This window comes from Carassius gibelio, chromosome A9 (assembly GCF_023724105.1).
Source record: "Carassius gibelio isolate Cgi1373 ecotype wild population from Czech Republic chromosome A9, carGib1.2-hapl.c, whole genome shotgun sequence".
Classification (NCBI taxonomy): domain Eukaryota; kingdom Metazoa; phylum Chordata; class Actinopteri; order Cypriniformes; family Cyprinidae; genus Carassius; species Carassius gibelio.
In genome coordinates, this window is record NC_068379.1 from 2,877,888 (window position 1) to 2,901,851 (window position 23,964).

Sequence of the window (23,964 nt, forward strand, 5' to 3'; positions counted from 1 at the left end):
AACAATGGAAATATTGTTTGCTGAACATTGCTGAATTCATTTGTGGAAAAGTGCCACGTAGTGGGCTAACATCAAAGACAAACTAACTTTACATGTGTTTTTTTTTTACTGCACTCAAAGTCTGAATTCAGATTGTTCTCATTATGCAGAGTTATGACAGAAATAGTCATGATTTGGTTGCGACACAAACCTGGTTGTTGTTTGTAAGAAAACTGTAGCATGCAATCACTTCAACTTGGGACACGCTGAAGACATGCGCTGTAGCTTTTTAAAGGTTTTGCTCAGTAACGTGGTTCAATCAGACACAGATATCCTTTTTTTTTTTCATTGTGATCAAATGTTTGTAAGGAAAGAGGGACCTCAGTGGAAATCTGTTCACAACTAGCCATATGCTTTAATGCCAGTTGGGTGAAGGTTCTTGATGATGTCACCAAGCAGTCAAACAGTCATTTATTTTCTTTTATGGCTTACTGAAGAGGAGCAACAGCTAATCTCATTAGAGACATTACAGGATGTGTCACCGCAAGCCCAGCCCACTGGACTGCAGTTTGGACTTTAGGACACTGTTGATTGCTTTGGAAATCAGTTGATACAATAAATGACATAATTGTAACAGAACTGGTGAGTCATGGATATTAGTGTGGCACCAACCACCCCAAATTTTTTTATACATTTACATTTTTATATAATCTGCTTATGCCCCACTGAGAGTAAGGGTTAGGGCTAGACCTTCATGCTTGATTTTTTCTAAAAGATGTATATTTTGTACAAATTTTATTGTATACATTTATATGAAATCAACAACTTGTAAAATAGTTTTGTTTTCTCATGAGAGCGGATTGCTAAGAGCCTCCTGCATGCGTCTTTTTGGCATGTTACAGCGAAATGCAGCACACAGTAAAATTGCAGAAAGTAAATATTTAGCATTTGGTAGAACGTTAGAATTGAAATATATTGACAGAAAACTACTTTTGTTACTCACAACAATCACCAAGTGGAAACTAGTCAACAGTATGAGGGTTCAGATCCAATCAAAAACAGGATAAATTTAATAGCTCCAAAAAATTTTTTTATGACAGATCATAACAATGATTGAGTGACTTTCATTAATGCTTGTGACAGACTAGTTTTGGTAAGCAACACAAAGAGGGTGGGCGCTATACCGGTATTACTATTCGGTATTAAGTTAATACCGGTATTATGTTGTTCCATGATATGGATTTTGCATTTGGATATTAGTTTTGGAACCACTGGCCAACTCAAACACACAATATTTAATTTAATTTAATTCGTACAGGCCTACCTCATGTTGCACAAACAATGGCACAATAAAAAAAATACTTTTCAAGTCTATGTCCAATCCCTCACTTTTTCTAGTTATATAAGGTTAAAATAATTTGCATGTAATTATTATTCTTATTTTATATATATATATATATATATATATATATATATATATATATATATATATATATATATATATATATATATATACCGCAATATACTATCGATATTATATGTTGGTTTAGGCCCCGTCCACACGGAGACGGAGCTTACCCCACGCCGATCTTTTTTTTCCTCGTCTCAAGAAATATCCGCGTCCACATGAAACCGCAAAATAATGTAGTATACATGCCAGACCAGTATGTGGCGCTGTAATTCTGCCACAAAGATGCACTTAAAACAGAGAAGAAGACTTGGACTATGCTCATAAACCTTGCGCGTGGTACACAAACGAACATTGAATAATACATTTATTAATCTGTGTTAATGTTAGTTAATAAAAAGACAATCGTTCAGTGTTTGTTCATGTTTTTGTTGCTGTTATGTGACGTAGAGGTGTCTGACTGGGGGGCGACGTGGGCTGATGACGTCATCGTTTCAGAAAATATACGGATTAGCCGTCCAGACGAAAACGCAAAGACGGCGTTTTCAAATTTATTCACTCTGGGACCCGGTTTCAAAAAATAGCGGTATCACCTTGCGAAAACGCCGGATCCGTGTGGACGAAGCGCCTATCCGATAAAAAATGTGTGCGTATTCACAGAAACGCGTCTTCGTGTGGACGGGGCCTTAGGTTATTAGCCCAAATAAAATTAGTGCAATTTGTTTTTTTAGATTTTATTTGATTTCAGTTAATGTTCATTTTATTTCAAGTAATTAAAATGTGTTTTTAGTTTTAGTTAACTTGTAAAGAAGGTCAGCAGATATGTAGTGTTATATTGTGTGTGTGTGTGTGTGTGTGTGTGTGTGTGTGTGTGTGTGTTTAGAAGGACTGGAACACTGCATTGATCAATCAACATCCATTATTATAGCTGTGTTTTATAGTATATTATTTATGGACCATTCTCATAGCGTACTATGTGAATATGTTCTTGGCGGCATTTACTTAAAATCTCATAAATTTTATAATTTTCATCTTTATTCGTTTACCATTTGAATACATATTCATGCAGTTGCTTTGTCCATATGTAAAATGAGTAAAGTCATCCTTTAGTGTAACTGGTGTTGACAGTCCACCAGCGTTTCATCATCTTCCTAGTCTCTCATTTTCACAAATAACTGGTTTGAAATGTGTCTTGTCACTGTCGAACATGATTCCTTCTTGCCACTTTCTATTTTAAGCTGCCGGTCCATTTCTCACTGTTACATGATGTAATGTCTCGTGTTTCGTAGATCAGTGCAGCCTGGTCAGTGTTTGTGGGAGAGAAGCACAGAGGAGGTGTACGATGAGTGGACCGCTGGTTCAGACTAATCATTAACACCAGCAATGTGAAAACACGTGTTCCTGCCTATTAAAGGCCCTGACCTGATTTCACTTTGCGGTAAATGTACTCCGTGCCCTTCCCCACACTCCACTACATTAGCTTAAGACTTGAGCCCATTTGAATGGTTCTGGATGAGTCTGTGCCAGGAGATGTTTTCTGGAAATGAATGTGGCGGTCCTCTGTTGCTACAGACATGACAGAAATCCAAAAGATGAAGCATGACGTCTAGATTTGTTCTTAACCTCGTTTCTGAAGAATTGTTGGGACTTTTATATTATTCTCTCTCTCTCTTTGTTTCTTCCTCTTTTCCCCTCATCCCAGTGTTTTGTGCTCAAGAGAGTCTCTATAAAGTGCTGATGCAGCTGGACAGAAGCCTTTCTTTAATTCCCACACAAAATTCCCACTCGAGGGGGAAGGCCAGGCCAGATGCATTTTGGGAAAGCAAGGGTACATCTTTAAAACCCACATTCTTGACTTATTTTTTGCTTGCTTTCTTCTGTTTGCTCTTGTTAATTCATTCTTTTCTTCTATGGGAAATGTAGCAGATTTGTTCGCCTTGTCATCTCATTGCTTTCTAGCACAAACAAATTAAATACATTAAAGAGAATGATTTGACTATGACTTATTTATTTCTATAGAAACTGTACAAAAAACAATGAAGCATTCTAAATGGAGATCATAGCACAGGATAATTTACACTATTACTAGTAAATTAATTTGCCATTAATTCAGACTTAATGTCACATGATCCTGCAGAAATAATTCTGTTATTCTTACCCCAAACTTTTGAATGGTAGTGTATCACAGCGTCCACAAAAATATGCAGCAGCACTACTGTTTTTAATTATAAGTTTTGCATCACAAGAATAAATCCATCACATTTTAATATTAATATATGCAAATAGGAAACAGTTCTTCTAAATTATAATAAATAAAAAAAAACTCAATTAAGCTTTTGACCAGTAGCATATGAATATATAAAGCGCAATTATAATTAAAAGTGCAGGTCTAATTGGTAAATTACTACAAATTAGACATTGAAATAACATGAATTGTTGTGTAATCTGCACATTTTAAGCTGACATTTGGCAGCTGCATTGCGTGCGAGACATGTTTAGTTGGGTTAAGCGAATGCGAGCTGGACTTTTGCCTAGCAGATGTATTAGTCGTATTAAACGCTTTTAGTCTCTTGAGAGCAGGACTCAGAGTGCTAAGTGCATCTGGACTATGGGAAAACATCTTGGCTGAGGATAGATCAATTCAAGGCCAGAGAGTGGCTTCCTTCGGTTCATGTCTTCACAAACATTATACACTAATCATCATGGCCGCCGGATGCAAGACAGACTCTGTTTGCAAGTCTGAGCCTTTTATAGGTAGTGGAGTACGACGGTTTTTCTGCACTTAGTGAGAAATGTTTATATCCCGGCTAATTGTCTCTTCTCGGTTAAAAGGCCCTCTCTCGTCACATGTGTAAGTGAGCGTAAGCTGACAGTGAGCTGGGTAAGATTGATCATTAGCAAGCAGCTTTCAGGCGTCTGAGCGAACGCTGATTCTTGAGGATTGATCTGCTTTCCCATGGCAGGGCCATCGGTCTTCTTAACAGCCTTGATTAGTTAGGAGGCGGGCTAAGCTGTGTGGATATTACAGGGGGCGGGGCTCCGATTAGAGAAATGAGTGCCGGGACAGAAACCTCCTGTGTTCTCCGAAGAGGAAACAGAGGAAATAGATGGACGGCGACCTTTAACAGCGTCCTCTGACACAATGACCTCAATTCTGTCCTGATCCGCAGAACCAATGAGTGATGACAGCAGCGGAGTGCTTCATTAGTAGACCTGTTTAGCAGCTCCCTGTTTTCCGTGGCTCTCTTTCCAGCCCTTTACTGAAACACGGCGAGTGAGGTCATGAATGACCCCGAAGCTCGCAGCCAGCAGGGAACGACTGATTTAAAGCACAAGGACATTTCTATCCAGCTGTTGCGCTGTCATGGCCAGCCTCTCTCCTAATTGAACTGTCATTTAATGACTGCATTTAAAGAAAACGAGCTCTGCCTTTGAGCTGCCAAATTTGCATTTATAAAATACAGCCCAGCGTGGATACTCATCTCACCAGAGGTAATGAAATCCTTTATGTAGTGTAATTGTCTGTGGGAGGCATCTCAAGAGAGATGTGCTCCGGTGTGATGGGTGTTAATATTAGAATTGTCGCCTCATTAAAGACATAAAACAGGTCAGAGAAGCTGTGTCTGCTCTGTCCTCTGTAGATCAATTTACGGTGTGTTTATCTGCATTTGAGTTTAGAGCCCATAATTCAAGGTGTCAGATTAGTCTTGTGTTGCCAGATGTTTGATTTAAACATAAGGTCTGGTCCACACTGCAGCGTACTCTGGCCAAGAAGCTCCCATTCAGTTAGAAGGAGAACATCTTAACCACACTTAGTTTCTGTTTTGATGTGCATTTCAATAGTGCTTGCCGGTTTTATGTGCAATGTGCATCAGATGGTCAGTTGGTCAGGCATACAGTCTGTTGGTGTGATGCTTGAGGCCGAGTGTAGGTTAATATTGCATTTGAAAGTGTACCAGGAGAATTAACATTTATAGACAAACACTAAAGGAGTGGTAAATCCACTCACGGCATTCAGGAATGAGAAAGCTACTGTATGCTGTTTGCATATGGGTTCTGCATCATTTGTTCGTTTTAGGCAAAGCATGAAATGAAAGCTGTTGCTCACGCATACACACCCACATGCATATACAGTCTCAGACTCACTAGATCTGCCCTTCTCTTCTAATGGCTGTGCATTTGACTTAGTAGCCATGCCTAAAGCCTCTCTCAGCAGGAGCACAGAGCTTTAAGTGCGCTTGCCTGAAACACCATCAATACTTAATCAGTCCATTACTATTCAGTGCATATTTAATCCTTCAGCAGCTCTCTCTCACATCTCAGGCTAGGCGTTTAAAATCGGCTATGCCAATAAACCCGCCTACTTATTCATTCATGGGTTTAAGAACTACCTACGATCATTTCTGTCATTTTGCTCGGAGGAACAAGAACGCTCAGTGTATTTTGAAACCTCATGCTCAGCCTTTGTCAGTCTCGGTCATTTTTAATGGCTTTTTTGTCTGAAGGTTTGGCTGTTTATTTAACAAGACCAGTGGCATGGATTAAGAGACTTAAGAATTGCTACTGTACGCGAAAATACTTTTCTGCCTATATTGCATGCTTTTTGTTACTCACGCTCCTTTTAAATCCACAGATTCTTTGTTTGCTTTGTTTCAGAGGCTTGTTACCCATTTGCAAAGACAATATATTTCCTAATATATGAATGATCAATACATTAAATAATATAACAGTATATTAGAAAATGTACAGAATAATATACTTTGTAAAAAATATATTACAATATATTGAATAATACATAAGGAATTCCCACTTTCATAAAAAAATATGTCATTATTTTTTAGGGCTGCACGATTAAACAAATATGATTTGTTTTGTTTTGTTTTTTGTTAGTAAATCCGGTTCTGTAATCAGCAGCAAATCATTATCACATGCTTTCAGATGGAGCAGCATTTACTACACAGGGTCGTAGTTTTCTAACAAGCTATGCAAAAAAAAAAAAAAAACATAGATAATTTTATTGCACGATTATGAAATCGAAGAAATCGTTTGCGATAATGACAGCTGTTTGCGTAGCTTCCCAGTGAACTATGGCTCTGTTTAGTAAATGCCGCTATAGGCATTTCATGGGTTTCTTATTCGTGGCATATTATGATTTTCAGCGCGAGAGCGCCCTCTAGCTTTCGGATGGAGATTTACTGCTGATCACAGAACCGTGCTTCACTGAAAGATATGCATGGAAATCACAGATTATGTCGAATCACGATTCCATTTCAATTAATCGTGCAGCCCTATATAGATGTTCATGTGATAAGATATGGTACTGCATGTGTATGAATATTGAACATACGGTATATTTACTCATGCAGTATATACATACACACATATATGGAAATAAGTATATCTTATGTATAACAATCATTTACAATATGAATGTTTCATATTTTAAAATACAGCTAGTTTACAATAGCATAAGCTCACTAGTTTATACTAAGCACTTAGTGAACTATCACTGTGCTGAAAAATTGCACAGCCATTACTTTTTAAATATAGTAATATATAGTCTAAATGGTGTTTCCATTAATCATCATCCTAGCCACAGACTCCACTCTTCAGCACAATGGTAACCCCACAAACTTTACACTAGGACTGGGTATTGCCAAGAATCTGGCGATACAATACTTATCACGATATGTTGCGATACTGTAAGCAAGGCTATATATTGGTATATTTCTTGTTTTAGAAATAGGATATATTTTTTGGAAAGCTGTCATTAAGAACACACCACCATATGCAAACCTCAGCAATAAAATAAATAAATAAATAAAAATGATTTAACCAAAACACAATGGGATCTGCATTTGCAATAATCAGTCCCTCTAACAATCAATGCTATCCAACCACTTTGTGTGCAGTATGAGTAAAGGAGGTAAATATAAAGTGCTTGCAGGATCCTTTAGTTGCAGGATCCTTTAGGTAAATGCATAATGCATCTAAAATGTATTCACAGTTTAAGTTTACAATTGTAATATACAACGTCATAACATTTTGATCTGAATAAATAATAATAATGCAATGAGGAAGTTTATATCAGTTTTAAAGGTCAACCTTTATGAGTTTTTAATGGCCAAGACTGCTATCTACAGAACAGGTCGATATAATGTCATATTGTGATATAATGAACACATTAAATGTTTGGAAGCAAATAAAAAAAATGTCACATTAAAAATTTGTCAAGGGGAGCCAAATATCTTACCAATCTATATATAATCAAATATTGACCTAAGCGATATCTATGTCAGTTTATTAACATATTGATGTAATTAAAGCTTAAAATTTAGCACCCAAGGTGAGGTGTCGTGTAATTTATGTGCCCCTAGTGCCAATAAATGAAATTGCAAAAATAATATTTTCAAACAAATTTACCCTGTCTGCTATTGGTCAACTCACTACAGCAAACATTTGTTGAGCCACTGTTGGCGTATCAAGCTGGTTAGTCAAACATGGTTGTAGTCTCCATCAGTAGCAACAAAATACGACCACAGTCCCAACAAATATTCTCAAACAGCATTGCACAGTTGTCTGGTGAGTACTAAAGCTTTTAACCAGCAGTTAGAAGTAGTTTCTTGTTCTTGTATGACGTACTGTAGACTAAAATATATCATGCTCTTCAGCGAAATAAGCAAGATAACATTCAGCACAATCTATAAGTGTGTCAAAATTGACATACCTATGCCTGTTCGATGCTAATTTATAATATAAATAGTGTGCGCAGTGTGTTCACACAAAAAATACCAGAAAGAAAAAGCACACTTCAAATACCCAGAATAAATGGCATTTTCGATTGGCAAAAATGAAATGTGGAATGTTGGACACTTCATGCACTCAAGTATGACAGCTTTCTTTATATAAGAGAAAGGCTGCCAAACTATGATGTTGGATGACTAAATAACTTCTAGTTTATTCTCTTGACGGTAGAGTACATAATGCAGGGGTTCTCAACTCTAGCTATCAAAGTCCCAGTAGAGTTTAGCTCCAACCTCGATCAACTCACCTGCCTGACTTTCTAGTAAACCTCAAAACATTGAGGAGCTTGTTCGGGTGTGTTTGATTAGGGTTGAAGCTAAATATAGCAGGAAAGTAAACCTGGAGGGCCACTGGGCCAGGGTTGAGAGCCCCTGACATAAGTGTATAATGTAAAGTGCATCATTTGGAATGCAAACTAGAGCTTTCATTCCATACACTGTATGTATACAAATTTCATTGAATGAAAGAAAAAGGAAACAGTTTTGACTAGCTAGTTAATTTCTCCAATGATAAATTATACTTACGCACATCTTCTCCATCAAACAGAACAGTGTTTTGATAGCACTATAGCCTGAAGTGTTTACAATTTTCAGGGAAAAGAACCTGTAAATGGCTGACTATTAATCACCATTAAGCTTTTAAATGAAATATTACTCGATACTCTTGTCTCCTTCAGTCTGTCATCTATTCTCCTGCTTATCCTCTTCCTCCTCCTGGTAAATAGGTTGAGTGGAGGGAGTGTGAGGTCACCTGCTGATTAAGATGTGTTAAATAGAGCATATGTAATCATGTCTGGCTCTTGTCTGAGTCATGCATTTGTCATATTTGGCATTTGTTTACTGCAGGAGAAGGTCCAGACCTTTGTTAAATTGATAGTTCACCCAAAAATGAAAATTACCCCACGATTTACTCACCCTCAAGCCATCCTAGGTGTATATTAATTTCTTCTTTCAGAAGAATCCAAACTGATTTAAATAAATAATAGAAAATGAATTTAATAAAAATTCAATAAAGCCCTCTTGAAGCAAATCGATGAAAGAAAAATAACTGTATGAAAAATATCCATATTTAAAACTTTATAAACTGTAATCTCTATATTTCGCTGTCATGCGCTATGCAATCAATAGAGTGATGTTCCGGTGAAGGACGTAAGCGTAGCATAAATTCCAGTGAAAATGCGCAAATCTCGTGAGAGCCTAGTTTTTTTTTACAGGTGTAAAGGAAGCAAAGTTTCCTTTGTTTAACAAAGGAAACCAGTCTCCTCTTGGCTTACAGTATATCAAAATCTGATATTTTTCTATTCCTCCGGTATTTATCTAGGGATGTGCAAAAAACCGAATGCGATTTTCATGCGCATCTCATCAGTAAAGATGCTCCTGTAATTAGAAGTATATCTCCAGCACGTGCGTTCAGATCAGGGTTGCCAGGTTTTCACAACAAATCCTGCCCAGTTCTTAAAACTACTAGTTCTTAAAACTAGTCCAAAACTAGCCCAATCGGTTCCGCGAGGTTTCCCGATAAAAATTGCTTCCCAGTGTTAAAATATAAATTTTTTGGAAGGGTTGCCCTGGTGAAATTCGCATTTTAGGGGCTAAATATCACGTTATTGGTATTGGGGTTGCTTCAAACCGCGGACATGAAAAACAACCGCAGACTTGGCAACACTGGTTCAGGTGGAGCGGCAGTTACTACACAGAGCCTTAGTCTAACGACAACTAACACAAAATCGCTTTCGAAATCTACAAAGAATCGCGATTTCAACATCGATGTTGCGTAGATTGTCAGTGAATTACGGCTCTGTGTAGTAAATGCCAGTCGGTGTTGCCAAGTCTGTGGTTGTTTTTCATGTCCGCGGGTCAAAGCGACCCCGATACAAATAATGTGATATTTAGCTCATAAAAAGCGAATTTTACCAAGGCAACCCTGCTAAAAAATGTATATTTTAATCCCGGGAAGCATTTCTTTTTATCGGGGAACCTTCTGGAAGCGCGATTGGGCTAGTTTTGGACTAGTTTTTGAGAAGCAACTGGGCAGGATTTGTTGTGAAGATCTGGAAACCTTGATCTGAACGCACGTTCTGGAGATATACTTCTAATCACAGGAGCATCTTTACTGATGAGATGTGCATGAAAATCGCATTCGATTTTTTGCACAGCCCGATATTTATCTAATTCGTGACCAGTGCCAAGCTTCATAACTTCTCACCGGAGCTTATGCTATGCCTATGTCCTACATCATATCCTGGAACAGCGTTCTTTTGTAAATGCAAATATGACACATACGTCTCTAGCGGAAGCTAGAGATTAAGGTTTATAATGTTTTAAATATGGATATTTAAATATTTGACTTTTCAGTCTTTATCTGTACATTTTCCTTGTAATTAATTGATGCTTTAGTTGGTCAGTTTGTCTTTTATTAAACTATTTAGGTTCTTAAAGGGTTTTTTGGGAGTTAGCTCTTCTACAATCTTTTATATAATGTTTTTTTCTGACTCTGTTTTGGCAGTGGGACTCGATGAAAGATGACAGAGGAGGTGATTGTTATAGCCAAGTGGGACTACACAGCTCAGCAAGACCAGGAACTGGACATCCGGAAGAACGAGCGCTTGTGGTTGCTGGATGATTCCAAGACCTGGTGGAGAGTCCGCAACGCATCCAACCGCACCGGCTACGTCCCCTCGAATTATGTGGAGCGCAAAAACAGTCTGAAGAAAACCTCTCTAGTGAAGAACCTGAAAGACACTCTTGGTAAGACGTCTCCCAGCTCAGTGAAACATTTCACCAATCCACAGTCCTGCCAAAGTAAAGTCCTTTTAACGCAAGTCGGTTCATGCAGCCATCTTGGCAACACCCTCAGGAAGTAGAACATCTACTGGGGAGAAAAATGTAATAATCTCCAGAACTTCCAGAACATGCTGTATCATCAAAATCTGATGATTGAAAGACTTTTTTTTCAATTTCATTCAATTTTAATTTGACGACAGGCATTTTCATGGCCTTAGCATTTGCAAAGTAGACCAGTTAAATCTAAGGTTATAATTAAGATTGGCTGGGTCATTAGGTAAATGGTGTTGTTTTGATCTAAATGTCATAGAAAAGAGCTTGCGTAGGTCTAGACCTCATCCTCCTTCAGTAGATGACGTGTCCTACTTCCCCCATACGCCTCCGGAGCTTCATGCCTTTAATGCTCAATCTGTCATCTCAAGGCACTAAGGAAGACTCCTGGGACTGTCGTTTTTTGCAGCAAGTTGTGTATAAGCCAACAACACAAAATGAACACTGGGATTTAAGAAGCAGCCGAACCAGTGGAGCTCCTTTGATTGCATGTGTTTATGATTTTTACAAATATGAGTTTATTTTTGAGATGCTTTGATCAAAAATCACCTTGAGGGGCCCTCCTTCATTCATTCCAATGACAAAATATCTAGCACAACACCAAAAGCAAGTGAAGCATCTGAACGCGCTCCTCCTAGTTTTTGATGAGTTTGACATTGCTTTGTTAGGAAAGGATCCCTGGGAATTATTTTATCTGAAAAGGTCACTGTTTAAAAATGTATCTCATGTTTATAAGACTGGTGTGGTCCTAGGGGCCGACTCTGAAAGTCAGGTGCCCCCTGCTGTCCCATAGCAAATCCCCCAATATCCTCATATCCATCCTCAGTTATCTGGAACACTATACAGTTTAGACCTCAAAATAAACATTGATACGCTTTACCTGTTTTTGGGAAATATCTAGAGATGCTTTTTATATTTTATGTGGTTTCTTGCCAAACAGTTATTTAATATATGTATCCTGTTATGTGCCACAACTGGCAAGTATTTTCCACAAGTGCAAGTTATCCGTCAGTTCTCCCATGGGCCGTCTCAAGACCTACATATGGGTGAGACACTGCAGGTGTGAGGATTCATGGACTTCTAGCTCCAGTGCATCACAATTAGTTGCCCTTCTCATGAAACGTCTGCGTTCTAGGCCAGAGCCTTTGCATTTCCATGTGCTGCAGATGGAGAAAAATAACTGATGGGTACTGGTTGACAACATATCTTGGAACATAACTTGGAAAACTTCCATATTTCATTGGAATCTCATATCTAAAATTCCATCCACACTCTGACCTATGTTTATTTGTATACTCTTAAATCAGTACAAATCACTAGTTGGCCTACATGAAAGCATGCTTATCCTATGCTTTTCTTCATCCCATATGTGATTACCATGAGTTAATGAGCTCTGAATAACATTGTTATTTTGTTAATGAGCTCTGAACAACAGGAAGCAGTGGATCGATGATGCTGTGGAGGGTAGAGACACTGAGAGGTTTAAAAGCTATTGAAGCTGTTAAATGCAATGCATTTTTCCCCAAGCAGGTCAATGAGACAACCTTTGAAACTGAAGTAGGCCATCATTCAGCTTCCGTGAAAATGGTGTTACTTTTAACTTATTTGCTTCCTTTCCATTGTGTTCTATTGTGTGTGAGTGAATGTGTGTGAATTCCAGGTAGGTTAACTGTAGAATGGTTAAAGCAGGTTAGACAAGTGTTGAAATGAAACTCCTCATTCAGATTTAATCTGTCCATTCACAGCAACGCCTTTGGCTTCGGGATAATGTAGTAGTATTGTATTCATGTAATGAGGTTACACTTTTATTTTATTTGTGAAATAATGGTTACATCAGTTTTCCCAAATAATCTGTGGAACAAAGCAGGAGACCATTTGTGTACCAAGAGGAAGGTCATGAATATGCGCCAGTGACCTTCCAAGTTAATTCTGCATTGGGAATTAATTCCCATTGAGAGGCCACAGGAGACCTCTGATTGGTGGTTGTCACGGATACCTGCACTCAAACCCTCCCTCCATCCTGTTGAGCTCAAAACCTGTCACTCTTTGAAGATCAAAGGATCTCGCTAAAGATCTGTCAGTGTACTGTCTCTCTCTTTCACACACACACACACACTTCTTCTTGGCACCTCTGAGTTGCAGTACACACGCACAGTTGCATCTCACACAAGTTGTGCTGTGAATTGGCATTCCCTAATAAACCATTCCATCAGGAGAACAAAGATAAAGTGAAAAGAATGTGTCTCTGTGGTGTTAATACAGTAGCTGTTTATTTGGGTATCCCGACCAGACCAACATAGCGAAATTAGCTTGACTGAGAAGGTTTGTCCTTTATTGATGGCAGTTACTTTTGAATGGCTGTCAGTGGAAAAAGATGCTTTTGAAAAACATGTAAAACCTATAATGGTGACGGTAGAATATCAAACCTTGACCCCTTAGGTTCAACAATAACAAACATTTCTGGCAGGACTATCTGTTTGTTCAACCAGTGGCAGATATTTGGAAACATAACTTTACTTGATAAAGTGTCTCCCATTACTGACTTCTGCTTTGTCTGCTGTGGAGTTTACAAAAGGATGCGTCAAGGGTGCAAAGTGGCCCCAAACACGCTCAAGACTAGCTTTATGAATCATAAAATGACAAATGGGACACCATATGGTCTCATGGATTTAAAATAGTAATAGTTTGCCATTTGAGCAGCCAACTGTGTTTACGTTAAAACCACATTAAGACGTCATTTTGAAGAAATGCATTTGATCGGTTTCACCTGCATTATCTTGCACATCTTGAACATTCACAGTGCACACACACACGTGATTTGTTAAAGAGCAAAAAATTGTTCCTAACTTTTATACTGACTGTTAAAGTTTAGCACTACTTCTGACATAAATCTTAAAATTGTTATATTCCTATATAAAATATATATTTATTTTAGCTTGTTCCCCTGACTGTTACTGTTGGGGGTTCTGTCAGCTTCTAAAATATCAGCACTTCAGCATGTGGACCTTGAGGTATATGATATAAGTCTCCCTGTCTGAAAACATTCTGATTGTGCAACATTGTATTACACTAATAGAGGCAGACGCAATAAATGGCAAATGGAGCCTGACGCTTTACTGTGGGTTAAGTTCCAAGCTAATTATATAGATGGAGAGTTAATTGAATGAAGTATTTTTTGGGTATTATTGTGATATGGAGCTTAATGGACAGCATTGTGGTAGGGGAGCACCATTATTGCAGCTTTGATGGTTAGATGACTTTACCTGTTAACAAGTCAGTTTTATATTAGACATGGGTAAACTGTAAGTGTAAAGGTTTAAGAGAAAGGGGTGATTGCTTTACGGAAATGTGAGTTAATGGAAGGTTAGATCGCCAGCTTGTAAATGAAGGAAGGAAAAGAAGAATGAGAGCTTTTGGGTAAGCAGTTGTGCGAGTCCCTTTGTGCAGTTGTGTATGAATACAGCAAGACACTGTAGAGCACTGATGCTAATACTTTGCTAACATGTATATCATCATCTAGATTCACTTAAAGCTTAATTTATGTTCATAACTTTATATCAAGATTGATTATTGGAGTCACTTACGAAGCCCAGCCCTACCTTCCAGACTGCAAAGGGTCGATATCTTAATTTGAGGAATGCTTCCAGGTTAATTCTCACCTCTGCAAGCCTTTGCTAGAGGTATTTCCAGTTTAATGTGCAATGCGGTGTGAGACCGACAATCCCTAGGGGAAGTACCTGTTAAGTGCACTTCAGTAGTCAAGGTCCCTGGAGTTGAGGACTGATGGAAAAACGTTTTCTTTTTTTGTCTTCACACGTATCTGTTAGAGCCTAACAAAGTGGCTCGCGTGCAAGAACGCATGGATGCATGTGAGAAAGCTTTGCCGTTCATATAGATTGGTCACAGTCATCAAATGTTCTCTTGTATTCCCACGGCTCTCTTAATCGGTGTGTCATTACTTGCCAGATAGACTCCTCTTTCTCCTGTCAGCTAATGTCAGATTGAGTTTCTTTTGAGCACCTTCTCGTCCTCCTCTTCCAGCCGTCAGTATGAGGCGGCTCCAGGACACTGTTTCGGGTGCCTGGCAGGCCCACTGTGCCTGAGTTGCTCATAGACAGCTGGGGTCTGGAGTCTGCAAGGAGGTACCAGGCCTCATCTCAATGTCTACACCTCACTACACTTTCTGTGTACTCTGTTCATAATGACTGCACACCAAGCGTGCATATGCACACATAAAGCTTCTGGCCACATGGGATCAGTACAGGAAGCAGAAACATTGGCAGTGGCAGATCTCCTCTGTTACCTGGGAACAAGCGAGAGGGCTTATTTTTGGCTGCCTGTCAAGACACTGAGATGCAAACCGGGGACCTACTTTGGATACTGCGGGGTACCTGTCTGTTTCACTGGCATTTAGAGAATGAATGAAATGCTGATAACTGTCAAAAATCTGCTTATTTTAAATACTCAACAAGATTATGAAATCATGATTTTTCTCTGGTTTTGTCATCAATACATGCAGAAGACATGCTCACATTGAATAAGCCACCAGAATTCTGGATAAGGCTCAGAATTGGAGTTATGGACAATGACAAATGTGTACTGATCTGGTTTACCTAAAACCATTTTTGACTCGTTTCCTGGTTTTTGTTTTTTAAACTCATGAAGAATAATTTTTCTACTTGTGGTGAAAGTATATGTCTGTGTGTTTATGAGACAGAAGTTTCTGCACTCAAACTATTGTCTGTTTCTTTGGTTATTTGTTCTTTTGTTAGATAACCAGATCAGAGTAATCCCATCTCTCTTTAAGGCTGAATTTGAAAGTCTTCCATCCTTAATCTTTCTTTCCTTTCACAGTTCCCAGTGCACCCCTAGGACTCAAGTGTTTACTTTCTTGGCCTCGAACACAGTCTGCTCTGTCAGATCACTAGCCTCGAGTAGATCAGCTTCTATCTGCCCAGAAGTGGTGGCAATTTTCTGTAGTAGGAGTCGAGAAAATGCAATGGTTTAAGACATCAGGGAACAAGGGAATTTAAAGCAGAAGTCTATGATCACCAGATTTGTCCTTTTTGGCATTTGGAATTAAACCCCCCCCCAAAAAAGGGGTCATTCTGGTCACACTGTATGTTTTTTGCTTCTTGGGTAATCAGTGAGGACATTCCAATGGAAAGGCATGCCATCTGTTTCTTCTCTGTGTATTATTTTGTGGTACCCAATCTCTACTCACATTCATTTCAGACTACAAACTCACAACTCTGTGAAAACCAATGTGTTGTGCTATGGCACTATGGATTCAGTACTGAAAATGTATTCATAATGTATTTTCAAGAAAAGCATGATTTATGACATTTATGAACAATTTCATAAATGTCAATGTCACAATGTCAGCTATAAGCATTGGTAAAAGCTCTTGCTTGGAAATGTCAAACTAATTGATTTAATGATTCATTGGTGTAATGATCTGTCACGACTCTGTTTTGACAGATTTCTTCCAGATTTCTACTTCCTTAATGTTTTGCATCTCTCTATTCCTCTTAGGCCTGGGAAAAACGAAAAGGAAGACTAGCGCTCGTGATCCATCTCCCACACCCAGCACAGAGGCAGAGTACCCGTCCAATGGCAGCGCAGGAGGAGGTGGAGTGGGCGGAGCCGAGCGGATCTATGACCTGAACATTCCCGCACTGGTGAAGTTTTCTTACGCAGCGGAGCGTGAAGATGAACTCAACCTCATTAAAGGGGAGAGGGTGGTCGTGATGGAGAAGTGCAGCGACGGCTGGTGGAGGGGTAGCCATGCCGGCTGCGTCGGTTGGTTCCCATCCAATTATGTACAAGAGGAGGTGGGATACGCAGACCATGATGGGGTCTTTGGGGACTCTTTGGGGGGCTTCCGGTCCTTAACGGTGGGGCAAGGGGCGGCGATGGCCAATGGCCGGCCGGGAGGCTCCGGGAGCTCCGTTCTGCATGTGGTCCAGACTCTGTACCCCTTCAGCTCTGTCACAGAGGAGGAACTGAACTTTGAGAAGGGGGAGACGATGGAAGTTTTGGAGAAGCCAGAGAATGACCCAGAGTGGTGGAGGTGTAAAAACAGTCGAGGCGTGGTAGGTCTTGTGCCCAAGAACTATGTTGTAGTGCTCGGTGATGGGCCAGTTGCAAAGGGCTTGGGGTCGAGTCATGGCTCTCCTCACATCAGTCACACAGTTCCCTCACGTACAGGCAAATTTGCTGGCAAGGATTGGTACTACGGTAACGTGACACGGCACCAAGCTGAGTGTGCTCTTACTGAAAGAGGAGTGGTAGGGGACTTTCTGATACGGGACAGTGAATCATCGGTAAGTTGAACCGACTTCCCTCACATTATAAATGCATCATTCATTCACATCTGCATGCCAAGCTTCTTGATTGAGTTATGTAATGCACCGTATCGTAAACCAGACTTGGACGAAACTGCACTAGCCAACTGAACTGCATGGTGCGAACCAATTATTTGTGCAACCCACTGAATAGTGGATCGGTTTACTTGCACAGCCTACTGAGTCTACCGTGTGACAGAGACCAATTTGGACAGTGTTGAATAAACCATGAAGCTTGCTAAACTTATTTGAATTGCAATGAGAATGTGACTTCCCATAGTCCTGTTTAGAGGTGGGCAGTATAACCAAAACCTTACTTGCGTAACATTTTATCACTAGGCCTGTCGCGATAGTCGATAAAAAAAATTGGCTCGATAAGTTGTTAGGCCGCAATCATTTAAACTGAGCAGCGTTCTTCAGAAAAATCTTTAAGCTCCTGCAGATTCTTCAGTTTTCCAGCATCTTTGCATATTTGAACCCTTTCCAGCAGTGACTTTATGATTTTGAGATGCACCTTATCACACCGAGGACATTTGAGGGACTCAAACACAACTATTTAAAAAGATTCAAACATTCACTGATGCTCCACTGATTCAAACATTCACTGAAATTATATTTCAACAAAATAAGACAAATTTAGCCATCTTCATCATGTTCAAAAGTTTTCACCCCCAGCTCTTAATGCATCTTGTTTCCTTCTGGAGCATCAGTGAATGTTTGAATCTTTTTAAATAGTTGTGTTCGAGTCCCTCAAATGTCCTCAGCAGGCATGTACTGGCCATCGGGACTACCGGGAGATTCCCGGTGGGCCGCGGTCTGGTTGGGCCGGTGCCTTATGTATTTTGTTTTTAAATCATTAATAATCGCAAATATGTTCGTTATTATATTGTTGTATGGTACAATTCCGGCCTTATGTGTCTCTCTCGTGAAGCAGTATGATTTTTTTTTTTTTTTAAGGTTAGTAACAATAATTTATTTAAAACATTACAAAAAGCAGTATAAAGAACAGATAAAACGATGCGTGCGCATGATGCTGATGCGAGCTGCGAGGCGTGACGTGTTCACTGCTCATTGGCCAATCTGAATGAAATTCTAGCCTTGAAAAGCGGCCCATTACAACTGCAACGAAATTAAATACTTTAAATAATAAAATATCTAAGCGTAAAGGAGGGGCCGAACGTTGAGAGAGAGAAAACGACAAGCACTTGAGGCAGATGCCAAATGTGTCAAGATAAATAAATTATTTGCTTGAAGGCAAAGAACTATAGACTCAGTGATCTATATAAATTACTTTTAAAATTCTCAGCGCTCAGGTTCTGTCCATTTTATTACAAAATTCAGACAATACCGTTTTGGCGTAAAAAAAAAATGTGACGTGACAGATCGCTTTAGCGCCCAGTTCAAGTAAACCGATCATCTGTTACTTTCTGTTTAAAGATACAGTACAACTTACAGAAATGTATATATGCCTCATAAATAATATCGATCAATCAGTCATCAGCCAAAACAGCAGGAGAACAATTATGTCACACGTTACATTTACCTCAAGAAAGCCATTTAAAGACCATAGCAGGTTAGTTGAGAAAAATAGCCATAAGAAAGGAGTATTTTGCTAAATATGTGCACTATAGTACATATTTATTATATATTTTTTTACCTGTCATTAATTAATTGTTATTATAATGAAAACGGCATTACATTTAATTATTTTTAACATTTAATAATACAAGCTGATGCTCTATGTCTCTGTATATTTACAGCATTTATGGGAGATATATTTTTTCAATTTGTAATTAATTGAGAAAAAAATCTCTTAAAGTGCCAGGCAGAAGCCTTATACCTGCTGTTGGTCTATGTTATTAATGTGAACAAAAGACAAAGAGAAATAACTCACTGCTCTTGAATAACAGCTTTAACAAGGATATAGGTGTGTGTGTTAAGTGAAGTATTTTATATTTGGATGTGCAATATCTGTACCTGAAAACGGTGCTATTTATTATATTTTTTTCTTATTTTATTACTGACTGTTCACTTGTCTTCATTAATGTTTGAACTTAATAGTTAGTGTTTATTGTGGTATTAAAATTGGAATTGTGAAATGAGATTGCAGCTTATTTACAAAGAAAACAATAGCAATTTTTGTAGTATGTTTTTATTTTTAGCAGGGCAAGTACAGTTTTGAACCCTTGCATCGAGCTCTGCATTTGAACATATCAGCCAGTCTACTTCAAGAATTTTTAAAGGCCTTTGATCATGTTAAGAAGATTTTTTAAATAAATCACTAGACAACGTTCTTTGTCTTAATTACTCTTTTATTTTATTGTAGATCAGTGGTCTTTATAAAACATTTAGTGTAGATCAGTGGTCTTAATACTAGCCTACTATAAGCAGACAACAGGTCAGAGGTAATATGTGTAATATATAAAAAAAAGTGTAATGTTGCTGCACTATTAGATTAATAAGAAGCACATCAATTAAGACCTTTAGATATTTAAAATAAAGCCTGATAAAATCATTTGCACTTTCTTTGTTTATTATTTTAATATTTTTTTCTTGGTTTTGATAGTAATACATTCTAATCAGTAATTTTACATGCAGATTAATGTATGTATAGACATGTAGTGTGTGTGTGTGTGTGTATGTGTGTGTGTGTGTGCGCGCGCGCACATGTTTACGTGAATAGTGGGCCGGTCTGGATGAAGTCCAGGGCTGATTTTTTGTCCCAGTCCAGCCCTGGTCCTCAGTGTGATAAGATGTATCTCAAAATCATAAAGTCACTGCTGGAAAGGGTTCAAATATGCAAAGATACTGGAAAACTGAAGAATCTGCAGGAGCTTAAAGATGTTTCTGAAGAACGCTGCTCAGTTTAACTGTTCAGAACAAACAAGGGACTCATGCACAACCATCACAAAACAGAAAGACAGTCGAGGATCATCAGGTAACAGAACACAGTATTAAGAACCAAGGGTTCCCAAACTTTTGAGTGGGGTTATTTTAATAATTTCAGCATTTTTTTGTCTTGTGGACTAAATGTTAATATCTTTTATGTACAATATCTTACTCAGGACAGTACTAAATAATATATAACATGCATTTAGTATGATCTCTCTTATTATTTGAAAATTACTTGCATTTTCACAGATTCTGCAAGGGGTGCCCAAACTTTCGAGCCCCACTTTTCCAAGTTGGTACATATTGCTTGGTAACCATAAATCTACGCAAGATGTGGGTGGCACATAGCAATATGAAAAATTAAATAATTTCAATGATAATTATCCAAGGCAGTAGAGTAAACTGTGCCTTTCTACAACAATATTTGGCATGTTTTTTCTGAATAATGTGGTATTTTTGAGATCATGCAGTGGTATATGGTAAAGCAGAAACTCCACCGGTTGACATTTCTGCTTGTAGTCTTTGCCACGTGTTCTTCCAAATGTGTTTTTGTTGTTGTTCATTTGTAATATAAGGCCCCTATGAAGGATCATAGCAAGAAATCAATCTTACAAGGATCGAGAATCGAGATCTTAGAAGGATAAAACCTTGAAATCACAAAGAACAATGACATATTTTTTCTTTAATTTAATAAGGAAATCTTGGATCAAATTTTACTGCCCAAAAAAAGACGATGTCCTTTCAGTTGCTGGGTGACTTGGTGTCAGGGCTTATTTTATTTAAATCAATGCTGCCATCTGGTGTTTAGATATGAAAAAGCAGTAGCAACAATGTCCCATCAATTTATCTCTCCATGTTTGTCTTTTTTTTCAGCCCAGTGATTTCTCCATTTCTCTGAAGGCTGTTGGGAAGAACAAACACTTTAAGGTGCAGCTGCAGGACGGAGTGTACTGCATCGGTCAGCGGCGTTTTAGCAGTATGGATGAGCTTGTAGAGCACTACAAGAAAGCACCCATCTTCACCAGTGAGCAAGGAGACAAACTCTATCTTGTCAAGCCCCTTGCCTGAATTCGTCACTTTTTCATCAGACATTACATCTCCCTCTGTGCACCTCACTTCCCTTCTTTTCCTGCACACTACTCTGGCTTTACTACATTCTTGAATGAGGGGAAAAGCTCCTTTCAGAAGCAACTTCAAGGACTATTTGACATTTCAGAGCCCAATATCGCCTCCACTCCTGTAGGGAGCAATAGAGATGACCGTCCCTGATATAAGTTCCCGCTTTTTTTTTTATTTATTTTTTTTAATTTTTTAAAAGTTTTGGATGTTTTGGTAAAGGAAATACAGAATGGCATTTCACGGAGCAACATCTGTAGAACTCTCTCCCAGCCTCTGGGCAGCTGTTCTTCTGCTCTTCCTGTTGCTGGTTAATCCACAACCTCAACCCACATTATATTGGTTTACATCTCTCTGCCCAAAAGAGCATTACAGTATGTAATTAAGCAGAGGAGTATAGATTCATATGCATGTCTTAACCTTGATCCTTCCTACACTGACTGAATCTGAATCCAAACTAACTGCTGAGATGACAGTCAGGTTTCACCCTGAAGTAAAGCGGTGCTGTCCCATCCTCTGAGCTGTTAAACACACAGTTTTTCCATCTGCAGTCCCATCATACATGAAGGCAGAGTTTGGACTTCTCTCCTCCTGCTGTGGAAACATGCATAGCTTTCCAGGAAATTCGCCTGAATCCAAATCACTACAGGGTTTCTTCAGAATCAGGGTACTTCATTAAGGGATATAAATGCTGCCGTTATGACGGGTTAAAAGAGGTGGGTGTAAAGAAAGAGATTGTCGCCTCTAAGAAAGTGGTTTCTGTAGAACAGGAGAGAGTTTGAATGTGTGTCCTTTCAACCAAATGTGCCACCCACTTCCAGTTCTGCTACTATTGATGTCTTACTGCACCTCACCAACAGGCTTCTCTGCTCTCAGTAACACACAAGTGATTGTGAACACTAATTCAAGAGTAATAAACAAGAATATGATTTTATTTCTTTACTTTTGTCAATTACTCGAAGTCTGTTGACCAATAAGTGTGTTGGTCAAGGAGTTTTTATTTTGTTGTTTTGGTTTTTTTAAAAATCTTTTTTTCTATTTGTCTGAATGTTATTGAGCAATGTTATTTAATTCCTCTTTCCACTGTATGTACATATACATATATATTACAAAAAGATATGGTGCATATATGAATCGTTTAGATCCTGCATTATGGTACTGTTTTGAGGACAGTGTGGTGAGAATTGAAATACTTTTGTTCAATAAAAGTTTTGCTACATAACTTAAAAGGAACTTCTGTGCTGTTTCCTGTGCTTTCTTTTCTCATTGTCCATCTAAAGAGCAGATTGCTGTTGTGAACTGAATAAATGTATCAGTTAATCACAATAACCTGCTGATTTATATTTTGAAACGAGTCATATTTTTTTACAAAATATACTTGCCATGTGTGCAGTTTACCAGTGGATGTCACTATCGGACAGCTTTAAAGTTAAACACAAATAACCTTTCCAAACCTTTTAGCCAGTTCACCGCATTTATCCATAGACAGTACTTTCAGCGACGGATAGACATGACAAACGCCATATTTTTATAGTTACAGCATCCATTATCTTATTATTTAACTGTAATAAACAAATACAATGTTACTTTACCGGGTATTTATTCACAGTTGATTACACTTTTTGTGTCAGAAATATTAAGACGTTTGAATTATTATCGTAATAATGGCTGCTGTTTATCTCTGCCGTAACGTTACCTCATTGTGATGGTGGACGGTGTTTGACCTTTGAACTTCTCGCAGTATGCCGTCTTTAAAGATGCAAATGCACAAAATTTATCTTCTCTTTACGATTACCATCTATAATCAAGGTTTTATTTATTTATTTATTTATTTTTATTTTTTTATTTTTTGCGAGGGGACGTCTCTTCAGAATCATCAACGGTCATTTGGCGTCATTTGGAGTTATAGACGTCAGACGTCACGTTTGCAAATGCGAGATGAACCACCAATCCTAATTTTATTTCTTCTTTTATTGAAAATTATACACACACACACACACCATTTTCAGTACATAAAAACTCCATTAAAAGAGATTTAAATAAAGTTGTTAGTTACACGTAATCTATGGCCAGTGCATTCCATCTTTTGTATAGGCCTATTCATCAATGTAAAATTCAATTTGCTATCTACTATAAAGTCTAAATTATTTTCTGTTTAATCATGTGCTTCTTTACAACAACAATCCAAACGTGTCAATCTTAAAATGATCGGATTAATACCTGTATTGATGATCAGCATCTAATCACAACATTTATGAGATATTTATTATGCTATAGTCATTTAACTACATTCTGTAATTTTGGAAAACAAGATGATGGCATTTAGCTAAGCTATCGTGAATAAATAAGACCTTGGAAGTGGAATAATATTGTTGGAATCACTTTCACAACAATCTTTCCCAGCTAATGGACAGTAAAAACACTGACAGCCAATTCACATCCTATCTTTTTTTTTATGGCTGTCATTTTTTTGGTGTGAACAGGCCTTAATATTAACACCAGTGGCATGCACAGACCTGAGGAGGGGCAGGGGAGAAATTGGGATAAGTGTCCCCCTCGGTAGAAATCGTGGTCCGGGGCAATC

At 38.4% G+C, this 23,964-nt stretch overlaps 1 protein-coding gene across 3 annotated transcripts in view; it reads left to right on the plus strand.

Annotated features, from left to right (window-relative positions):
• Nucleotides 1-22,609, plus strand: part of LOC128019431 (cytoplasmic protein NCK2-like) — a 48,409-nt gene extending 25,800 nt beyond the window's left edge. For all 3 annotated transcript variants that reach the window (XM_052605416.1, XM_052605417.1, XM_052605418.1), the window contains exons 2-4: nucleotides 10,697-10,938; nucleotides 16,561-17,351; nucleotides 21,138-22,609. In XM_052605416.1, coding sequence (XP_052461376.1) covers nucleotides 10,713-10,938; nucleotides 16,561-17,351; nucleotides 21,138-21,332 — 1,212 coding nt within the window. In that variant the 5' untranslated portion in view covers nucleotides 10,697-10,712 and the 3' untranslated portion in view covers nucleotides 21,333-22,609. The remainder of the gene's footprint in view (nucleotides 1-10,696; nucleotides 10,939-16,560; nucleotides 17,352-21,137) is intronic.
• The last annotated feature ends 1,355 nt before the right edge of the window (nucleotides 22,610-23,964 follow it).